Source organism: Glossina fuscipes, unplaced genomic scaffold (genome assembly GCF_014805625.2).
Source record: "Glossina fuscipes isolate IAEA_lab_2018 unplaced genomic scaffold, Yale_Gfus_2 1, whole genome shotgun sequence".
NCBI classification, from domain to species: domain Eukaryota; kingdom Metazoa; phylum Arthropoda; class Insecta; order Diptera; family Glossinidae; genus Glossina; species Glossina fuscipes.
In genome coordinates, this window is record NW_023998415.1 from 15,550,019 (window position 1) to 15,560,945 (window position 10,927).

The 10,927-nt window shown below is 32.6% G+C and overlaps 2 protein-coding genes across 2 annotated transcripts in view; both read right to left on the minus strand.

Moving 5' to 3' along the window:
* Positions 1-1,266: 1,266 nt before the first annotated feature.
* LOC119631401 (adenosine deaminase 2-like) overlaps positions 1,267-10,927 on the minus strand; it is a 20,382-nt gene continuing 10,721 nt past the window's right edge. The window contains exons 2-4 of the mRNA XM_038023565.1: positions 3,354-4,458; positions 2,171-2,353; positions 1,267-2,091 (exon numbers count right to left, since the gene is read on the minus strand). Of these exons, the coding sequence (XP_037879493.1) occupies positions 1,435-2,091; positions 2,171-2,353; positions 3,354-4,148 (1,635 nt within the window). The 5' untranslated portion in view covers positions 4,149-4,458 and the 3' untranslated portion in view covers positions 1,267-1,434. The remainder of the gene's footprint in view (positions 2,092-2,170; positions 2,354-3,353; positions 4,459-10,927) is intronic.
* Positions 6,755-8,185, minus strand: LOC119632437 (adenosine deaminase 2-A-like). Its single transcript, XM_038025344.1, has 2 exons — positions 7,421-8,185; positions 6,755-7,351 (listed from the first exon to the last, which is right to left on the minus strand). The coding sequence occupies exons 1-2, from the start codon at positions 8,183-8,185 to the stop codon at positions 6,755-6,757; spliced, it is 1,362 nt and encodes a 453-aa protein (XP_037881272.1).

Below are 10,927 nucleotides of genomic sequence, written 5' to 3' on the forward strand. Positions count from 1 at the left end.
CCACAAATGCTTTAGTATTTCTTCAAAAAAAAAATTTTTTTTTTTTTTTGAAAATCTATGCTCGAAATATGCACATTTGATAATTACATGTGAGATTGTTAGAGATTTGTCTGTGCGTGTATGTGCGTGCGCGGTAAGATAAGCACATATACCATTCGCAACTTTATAAACTATTAACTATAGGGGACAATTTTCAACTGTGACTCTCATTTTCCTAATTTTTCACTTTCACTTTCCCTTTCATTTTTTTTTTATTTTTATATAAGTAATAATTGCGGGTGACGTCGCGGATAAGTATCGTAAGTGTTATACCTTAACCGACTAAGTATTCATTATATAGCTACGATCAACTATGATCAAAAACTGCATTGAAATCTCACGAACTCCGACTTGATAGTCACGACTCTTATCTACTCGGCTATGCGACAAACCGAATTGCAAACCGAATTCTACATAAGTTAAGTTGGCTAGCTAAACAATGCGACTTACTCACATCTAACAGATTTCATTTCTCTTGGGCATAGTAAAGCTAATATGAAAAAAAGAACAAGAGACTTATTTTAGACTCTCTTAAGGAAACCATGACCATATTTCTGGAAGCATTTCGCCTAATTTTGTTTAGCTCTCAACGAATTTTTCATACAAAGATGATATGAAAGTCGACCACAACCTTCATGCTTCATGCACTTGTTTTTATCATCATTCAATTTTGAGTGCATAAAGTAATACTTATAAATACATATAATATATATAAAGTTTTTTTTTTTTTTTTTTTTTTTTTTTTTTTGAACAGAATACATGAGTGCATATAAGCTGAACACTTACTTAATGCTTGGTTAATAATAATAATGCAAAAAAAAAAAAAAAAAGTTTTTAAAAATGATTGAATAAAACCAATATTTGGTTTTTTGGCATTCAAAGATTACAAAAGCCTAATAAATAAGATAAACAAGAAGAAGACAGTAATAACGATAATTAATTTGATGTAAAAAAGTTTTCAAAGTAAATGGTATTTTAAATATGAGTGATAGTGCAGTGCAGATGTAAAGAGAGAAAATATGCAAATAGAGAAAGGAAGACAAGAATGAATGGCATTTTATTGTAAAAAAGTGTTGAACAAAATTTGTGTAAAAAATGAGTAAATTTTTTTGATTTTATTAAAAAAATATATTAAAGTACAATTTCTCTTATCGAATATACATACATACATACAATATAAGATAACAAATTGTTTTATGTAAATTATGAAAAATCTTAATATTATTGTTATACATATGTTATATGTGTTTGTATTATTATTAATGAAAGTATTTAAGGTAAATAAAAAACAAGAAGAAAATCGAATGCCTATCACGAGGGGACCGCCTTAAAAAATTAACTTCCAAAAATATATATGAACGATATAGTTAACGAGATAGTTAAAGCAACTCCTAGTCAATCTATATTATTATTGAAAAGTTCTTTTAAGATAATGCCGCCGCTGCCACTATTACTGATTGAGTCGTCATTTATAAGAGTTTGTATGAATTTATTCCATTTTATTTGCCATTTTTGTAAAGCGATTTGCTTTTGCTCATATGACATAGCACTGTAGTATATTGAATTTAGGGCCAATTTCTTCAATAAACGTAAATCAGAATGCGCTGAAGCTATGCCAAGAAAAGCTATATAAAAGTCATGCGTAAGTGGGGTAGCTTTCCAGAAGGATGGATCATCTGACGAAATCACCACCGGATAATTGTCGGCAAAGAAATGAGCACACGGATGATTACGATAATCAGATACGAGCTGCAATACTTGATTAGATATTGGACTAACTTCAATGGCGATGTTACGTTGCTTTACAACTTCCAAGACCATCGGATGTTTGATTAAAGCAAAACCGTGGCCAATACGTTTTGTACCCAATAGGACGGCATCGATGAGATTCTCGTCGACTGTGGAACCAAACCAATTCGTTTCGCCGGCGTGAAAGAAAAAATCGATGTCTTCAGTTAAATTTAATAATTGCGGTATAAAGTCCTTCAAAGGACGACCCAACTCTTCCTGGCCAACCAAATCGAAGCCAGCCAAAAAGTCAGGATATAAATTCTATCGAATTATTAAAAATTAAAATGCATATAAATATATGTCAATATATATGCTTCATTCCGAATTTAAATCCACTCACCTTAATTTCTTTGCACACGTTAATGTAGTGCTCAATGCCGTTCTGATCAGCGTTACGTATGGGTGCATAAATCAATTTCGAACCAATGAATTCATTATGCGTTACCAAAAACTTATCCAAAGTTTCTTTGTAAACCTTAACTGTATCCATTTCGGTATAGTTGTTGCCATCCAAATCGTAAAGCTGATATAAAATTATGAAAAGGATTACAATTTTTACAACACAATTTAAGCATTAACTGTTTTTAAATCAAACGCTACATATATATATATATAAGATTTTATCCGCTAAAAAAATTTAAAAAAAAAAAAAAACAATAAATAATTTTCTTTCACTTTTCATCACTAATCCTATGTAATATATATATTTCAAGTGACAACACACCTTCAGTAAACTTGTCAATATATTTGACATAATTTATAATGCGCGTATCTTGATGTAATAATAGATACCATGCCCTTATCTACGACATACTGCGGCTTACTATACAAAACCGCTTAGTTGTAAATTAACTTTTTGCCAATCAAATGGAACGGGATTTCCGGTTAAGTTCAGTTAATGACTTCGAAACCATTACGGAGGCCGGAAAGGCCGATCGACCGACCGAATGAATTCATGCGTTACACCCGACACCGCGACTTTTTCGTTATGCATTCCTTCCCATTTTACTACAAGTAGTTAACAAATTTCAAGGCAGCGTACGCGGTAAGCAATGAAAATTGCCATGTGCGAGAGTAAATGCTTTCCTTATGCTTGTTCCCGTCCAAGGCTTCGGTCGGATAGCATTTCGTTACGAACTGATAAATTCAGAACAAAATGTCGATTGCATAAAATTTATTGCAGAGAAAAGGAAAAAAATGAAAAAAAAACTCTTTCGCGGATCTTCTTATGAATTGATTGAATGATTGAATTCGCAAAGTGGAGAGAGGCTAAATAAAAATACAAATTCATATCCGCTTAGCTTCAGGAAAGTGAACGTGTCGACGTTTATTAATCATTCACTTCTTTTTTAATTTTTAATTTTCTTCATCTATTATTTATGTTCAATTTTTAGTTAGAATTCAAGCAATTAATAATTTTGTCGTGTTATATCGTGTCGTATATATAAAATTCAAAATATGAAATTTTACTACTTGAACTTAAATTACCTTAAATCGTCAATTATTGAACTTTAATCACTTACAATTGGTAAAGTTGAACGAAATTCCAAATATTGCACACCATCGGCATAAAATTCCTCTAAAGCGTGATAATAATAATCTGACCAGTTTGGTATATAGAAGAGCAAGCCATCTAATAGCCCGAAAATTTTCATAAATTGCTGCCACGCTTCGTTATTATCCATGAATTTTTCTGTCGGATATAAAGTTAATTGTTCCCGTAAGATATCGTCAATCGTTTGGGCTCCGTAGGTGTGTCTTGCTTTTGACATTAATTCCCATTCACAATTATTGTTTAATGCATCTTCGGGTTGTGTTTTAAAGAATTTCATATCGAAGATTTCCAAGCTTTTTGCATCCTGACATAACCATAAGTTATCTCTGTAAGTCAATTCTATTAGAAAATCGGTGCTACAAAGAGCGGTATCGTGGGCATGTAATACAGCACCTTTGGGCATCATTGAAAGTAACGCAAATAAATGACTTTTTTTAATTTCTTCTAATACACTGAATAAATGCCGCGATGGTGCGAAAAGATGCGGTGTAGCTAAACCCTTTTCATATTCTTGCGTTTTCACTCTCATAATCAATTCGTTGGCTAACGTTTCATTCGCATTCAAAATGACATCGTAACCCAAAACTCTGGACTGTTCATAGCTTAAGAATGCCTGACGGAGCGTATGGTAAGCGTCCGGTGTGCTCCGATATTCAAATGGATTTAATGCTTGAACATTGGGTTGACTATAGACTACTTTGCCGGTATTAATTTGATGCGCCTCGGATAGGATATAAGAAAAAAGAAACCAAAAATAGTTCATGTTGTTGTTTCTTGTTTTGCTTTGTTTCGTTTTTTGTTTTTTGTTTTTTGTTTTTTGTTTTTTTTTTTTGATATTTTTTTTGATATTTTGTTTTTTCGTTATAATCACTGGTGCTGCGTATTTAAGGCTTTGCTACCAACTAAATGCAAACATTTTAAATGGCTATACCTAATGATGGCATAAAATAGAATTTCCGTTCCCTTCACGTTTTGATAATGACACACACGACTCGATCGTGTCAAGAAAGAAAGTTCCAAAACTTTAATATCAACAAAAGTGGCCTGATGACGTTCCCGCTCGTTGTTGTTATCTATAAAAAACGTTATAAATATTTAATAATTTGAAATGAAGTATACACAAATTCACGTTCACACAAGCACGTATATAAGTGAATATGATATGAAACGCTAGCTTATATATATCGCGCGAAAAAGCTTATCATAAATTGCAGACGAAAATATTTCAGCCTTACGAAGCGATCGCAATTCATTGAAATAATATAAACCAATCAATAGCGATCATTCCAATACCCTACATCTCTATAGTATATAAGAGTGTATGCTTACATATTTCATATTTATTGGATGTAGTACGTAAGTGAGGCAAACGAAGTGGAGGTAAGGTCAAATATCGCGATGGCACTCGGTCATTTTATTAGATTAACAACAATTAAAAGGAAAATATCTCCAAGCATTTAAGAAAACTTTATACGATAGGTTTTCAGTTTATGAACTCTCCGAAGTTTACTCATCGATTACTTGCTTATGCAATTGTATTGTAATTCTTAGGGCAGAATGCTAAGAATGGGCCAAATCACGAAACGTGAGACATTCTTTTGACTCGGAATATGTACGTTACGGGAAGGTAAGGAAGGCAAAGGCTAAGCAAATCTAAGCAAACAAAATATTTTCTAATTTTCTTTTATAAAAAAAACTTAATTGTTTTACGAAAATCAATTATATAATGAAGTATGAAACTAATATAGTTCATTAAAAAATTGTTTGTTTTTTTTTTTTTTTATTTATTTTTTTAAATAAATAATATTTAGTTTTTGACAAGCCCATAATATTCTATGAACATATAGAGTCCCTACTTTTGTGGCTCCGAAAGTGAACGTTGATAAAACACACTTCGGATTGTTTAAATGTTTCCATTATTTATGGAATATAGTGCATGCATACATAGTTAGAAGGCGTAAAGAAATTGGCAAAAATTTATCACGACAACAATGAAGCCACGGTTCCGTTTCGTACATGTATGGAATAAAGCTTATATTTTTCTTTTATGCCTTCGTCAATAACGGACGTTGCCCCATTGCCATTCATGGAAAGCAAAAAAAAAAAAAAAAACACATTTGATGTTTCTAAGAACACTTGTACGTGCACCGAAATTAACCTTTAGGTCCACACCACTTTCTGAGCTGAAGGCGCATCACTCTCGAACATGACAAAGGCATTGTAGTCACCTTCAACGGAGCATCCAACGGACACATGACTACTTATTTTTCGTAGCACAAATTAGCCAATGTCGATTTCGACGACACGTGGTTATCATAAAAAATTGCAACATGCTATACATCTGGCGGCACGATCAACTTATTACGACAAAAATGCAACGATCGTGTAATGTACAGAAATGTGCTATGACAGCTTGCCGTAAAGATCATGCAACAGAACTCTATTGGCCAATTTACTTTGGCATTAGCATTGGTTCAGTGACCTTGTTCAACCAGATTATTTAAAAGGTAGCAAAAGCTTGCTGCTCTAAGGTTGAATTTTTGCACAAGTTCAAATCACGAGATCATTTTTAATTTTAAATGTCATCCACGAATATCTAAAATAAAAAGGAAATGCATTATAAACTCAAGAAGAAGAAGAAGAAGAAGCACTTATTTGATGATCATATAGGATGGAGCCATAAATTCGCTTTATCCCGATCACGAATACATCATCATGTTTCTTTAAGCCATTCGCTCTTTCGAGCACAACATTTTCATCAAGCTCAAGTAATAGAGAGAAATATTTGGTTACGAATAGCTATTCTTCTAGTAAAGCAAAGACAAATTTATCAATGACAAAATCCTTTTACTAGCATTCCGTGATGATTCCCTTCAAGTATGTTACTTTAATGGATTAGAAAAATTAGCTTTTCATCGGCCGCTATTGGTCGCGATTGTTTGCGCAATACAGATGAGCTGCGGCAAAAACGTATTTGCGAACATGTCTGTACCGTAGAAAAATAAAATGAAAATTAAAGATGTGCAAGTTGGTGGTGTTCTATCTGTTAATTTAGCAACAAAATGAAATCGAGCCAGACTTGAAATCTTAAATCTCCCAACCAACAATTTCCAATTCAATTGCTCCTCATCTCAACAGTATACGTTTTTTTTTTTTCCTACAAATGTTCTCCAGTTTAAATAAAAAGAAGAAGACGCGGGAAAATTTTATAATTTTGATTAATTACAAAAGCCAAAAATATATGTGTACATGTATTAAAAGCTTCTAAATAAAAATTTTGATAATATTAGCCGAAACATAATAATGAATTTCACAAATACTTCGTCTCCGGTTACTCGCTACTTCGTTCCTTTCAAAATTTAATATCGTTTACAAGTTCATATTCTTAAGTTCACATATCCATTTAGACCACATTATCTCCCAAACGCGTAGAGCTACATCTCTTTCCGCTTCGCTCTTAGCGCTATGTACTATCGAATTACGTGCTAATTGCTTGAGAACTCTCAAATCAGATTCGCGCGGAGCAATCTTCATAAATGTTAGATAAAAATCATGCGTTATGGGACTGGCTTGCCACAATCCGGGATAATCAGAACTGATAATTAAAGGCAAGTTAAAAGTAAATAATATACTGGCGGGATGAAATCGTGAATTGCCCAAATTTTGCATGTACTCGATTGATATAGGATTTATGACCAGACCGATATTTAAACGATGTATTTGCCTTAATATGTACGGATGTTGCATTAAAGGATAACTGAATGGCAAACGTTTACTGCCCAGCAAATAAGCGTCAATCAAATTTTCATCATTGTCTAACTGATTAGCGTAGACGTCATCGACCGTAAAATAAAAGTCCATACTGTCTTGCATATATATTAAACGTTGACTGAAATCGCGCAAGGGCTTAGAAAAATAATCGTCAGAGATCAAATCCAAACCAGCCACGTAATCCTTGAACACTAACTAAAATGCACAACAACAAAGTTATAGTCATCTTATGTATGATTAAAATTTTTTAAATCATATCTCTACCTTTAAGATTAGTGCGTCGCTCAAGAGCATTTCTACTTCGTTATCATTGACGTTACGTGACGGTGTATAAATGATTTTTGTACCGACAAACGAAGCATTATAAAATGCAACTGTTTCCGATGCTCTTTTTAAAGCAGCTAACGTTTCCAAATGCGGCAAACTGTGCCCAGTCAAATTATATAGTCTGGGCAAAATGGTACGGATTTCTATATATTGCACTCCGTCTTCGATGAACTCTTTGAACGCTTGTTCAAAATATAACTCCCAAACGGGAGCATATGTTATTAAGCCTTTTAATAAACTTTTAATTCCCTTCAATCGTGCTGCGACCAATTTATGATCAGTCGTAGTTATGATTAGATTATCTCTTATTTTTGCATCGACCACTTTTGCCCCGTGCATTCTACGCCATTCTTTAATCGGATACCAAGTGCACATATCGGTAGCGTTTGTCTCGTTTAAAAATTTTTGTGAAAATTGAAACTCGTGCAATTCCTTGTTATGAGCAACACATACCCACAAGTTCTGATAGTAGGTTAGACATTTTACAATAAAATCAACACTGGTCAAGCCTATGTCGTGGACATGCAAAGCGGCGCCCTTGGGCATTTTACGCAGCACCTTATAAAGTAATGATCTTTCAATGTCGCCTCTCATCTTCGAAAACCGATCGCCCAAACTGACATTCGTATCATTAACCTCCCATTTCTGATACTCTAGCCATTTTAGGAGCATAAGCTGTTCATTCGCTTTTTCTTCACACATTGTCAGCTCGATTCGATTACCGAATCGATTGTATGCTTCATAATTCATAATATTATTTCTTTCCATTTCATAATGCAATACGCGTACGTAATGCATGTCAACATAGCGTATTGAATATAAACGCAACAGAAGCACGATCGAACAAAAAATCAAAAGAAAAAATAAGGCGCATGATCGTAATTTTGAATAGGTTGATCTCGTTTCCGGTGCCGGCATATTTAATGAATCTAACGACGTTGACAAGGATGATTTACCGTAAAACATATATAAAAAATATTGCGAAAAGACTTCTCACGAATGTATAGATTTTTAAATATTTAATCTAATTAAGAAAATATTTAAGAAAAAACCTGAATTTTTTTCAAATATTTTTTTTCTTTTCGGATATTTGACAAAAAATAAAATTTTTTCTTCTTTCATTCAAAAAAAAATTTTATATACTATGAAAACAACTTGGCCTATATAATTTCAAAGTAGTTTTCCTCTTTTCCTTTTCATCAAATACATTTAATTGCAATCCAAGAATTTGAATGTATTGATAATAATAATAATAATAATAATAATAATAATATGATATAGAATAAGAAAAATGAAAAATTAAACAAAAATAAAAACAATTGAAAAACTTTCGGGAAATAATTGACTTAAATGCGAATCTTAAATACTTCCCCCCTCTTGGCCCAAGTCAATATTTTGCTTGCCATCTATGACAAGCTGCTTTAGTGAGTGCTTATGCGAAGATTCTTTATATACCCACCGCTATAGGATGGAGGTAAATCCATTTCGTTCTTTTTTTTTTTTTTTTTTTCATAATGTATATAACACCCAAGAGAAGGCTTCAAGGAACCAATAAAGTATATATATATATATATACATATTATGCTCAGACAAGATTACAAGTGATTGAATTTCATTTTTTTCACTTCTTTGAGGTTTTATGCTTATTGATCATAAGGCAAGCAAGAAAGAATGCTTAAAACTACTCCGCACATTTCCCAAATGAAGATATGTTAACTGCCTAAGAATGGGTTAATTTTGAAATTAATATGGAAGACAACGCGACGTGGTGGGTTAGGTTTTCTTAATATTACCAGCAATATGGATATCAAATAAACGAACTTGGAGAGTAGAATGAGAAAAGTTAAGTGCGTTAATTCTAAATTAATGATGGTGGGCGGCGTGATTTATTTGATAATATTTATAAGAAAATAAATACTTAATAATAAAGTGTGTTGGTCATAATTTCACTATGGTGGACGTTAAATATGTAAAGTTTTGTGGTTTAGTTTAGAAGAAATCAATTTCTTGAACATTATAATCTTAAGTGGACCAAGCGTTTATATGGTGGGTAGGTGAGATTCGGCCCCTTCACTTATATCACTTCCTTACTTATTTCTTATTCAATTTAATATAACTATTTTTTGTTTTCTCGTTTTCGCTTTCATTGTTATTATTAATATAACAAAATATTATAAAAATTTACTTTCTTTCTTAGATAATAAATACAATATCGAAATTAAAATGTAAAGAAGAAAGATACAGTATTCAAATCTAATAGGAGCAACAAACACTACAGTGATGCCACAGTAATAAAAAATGAATAAGATGAGTAAAATAAAACAAACAAAATGAATAAATTTTTAACCATGTAGTGCAGGCTTGAATTTTCCTCATAAAAAAAAAAAAAAAATAGAAGATACAGAAGAATACAGATTAAAATTTATCTGAATTACTGGTCAGATATTTTTTTTCGCTTGAGCTTGCAGTCACATAATCTACATGAGTGCACTTCATTCCAAGGAATAGGATGAATTATATAGTAGTACTTCAGTGTATGGACAAATCTAACTATTTTTTAAAAAATATCTTAAGCTTTCTTTGGCTTACGAAATCGAATTCGCCATATAATTCGCACGTGTAAGAATGTGTATTCACTAAATATTTTTTTACTAACATGTTACTGAATTTTGAACGGTATCGATAATCTCTGTACTTTCTTCCATCGTTCACATGATCGGCACATGAGACGATACTATTGAAAGTAAAAAATAGATTTCTGGCAGTTTTGTATATCAATATTTCTCAACCATTAATATTGCGGCTACTGAGAAAAGGATTCGATGAATATTTTACGCGAGAAAACGATTTGCGCGCTTGTTAGGCATTTAATGTACATCTGTTTAATATACATTATTAAGTCGGAATAACTATCTGTAAAAGATCAAATTAAAAATAAAAACAAGCAGAGACATAAAGTACATATTCTGCCCTTAAATACAAAAAAATGTGTTTGCCAGAAAAGAACAAGGCAGAGGACGTACAGCTTTACGGGATCTGGAACCATATTTTATTTCGTAGCCGTTTACATGTATTTTGATCATTTTTCATTTATTAAGAAAAATTGCCATAATATGAATTAATAAAAATATATCCCATTTTTTCGACAACTTTTTCTCATCTTTCTAGCAATAAGGTGAGGCCGTGTCGAAAAAACTATGTTGGTTTGGCAGAGATCCAATCATCGATTTATTTTCACACTTCTTTAGCATTTCGAAGCCACCTGCCTTCTAAGCCATGCTGCATCGACCTGAACAAGTGATAATCAGCAGGCGCTATATCTGGTGAGTATGCTGGGTGCGGCAGAAATTTCCATTCTAGATGCCACAGCGTATTTTTAAGAGCTCTTGCAACATGGGGCCGAGCGTTGTCATACAAGCGGATGACTTGCTTCATTGCTGGTCG

Bases quoted from the DNA above. Each gene is read 5' to 3' on its own strand.
- LOC119632437 (XM_038025344.1), bottom strand. From the start codon at position 8,185: ATGTGTGAAGAAAAAGCGAATGAACAGCTTATGCTCCTAAAATGGCTA. The intron at 7,352-7,420 runs GTAGAGATATGA...TGTGCATTTTAG, and splicing joins GCGACGCACTAATCTTAAAG to TTAGTGTTCAAGGATTACGT.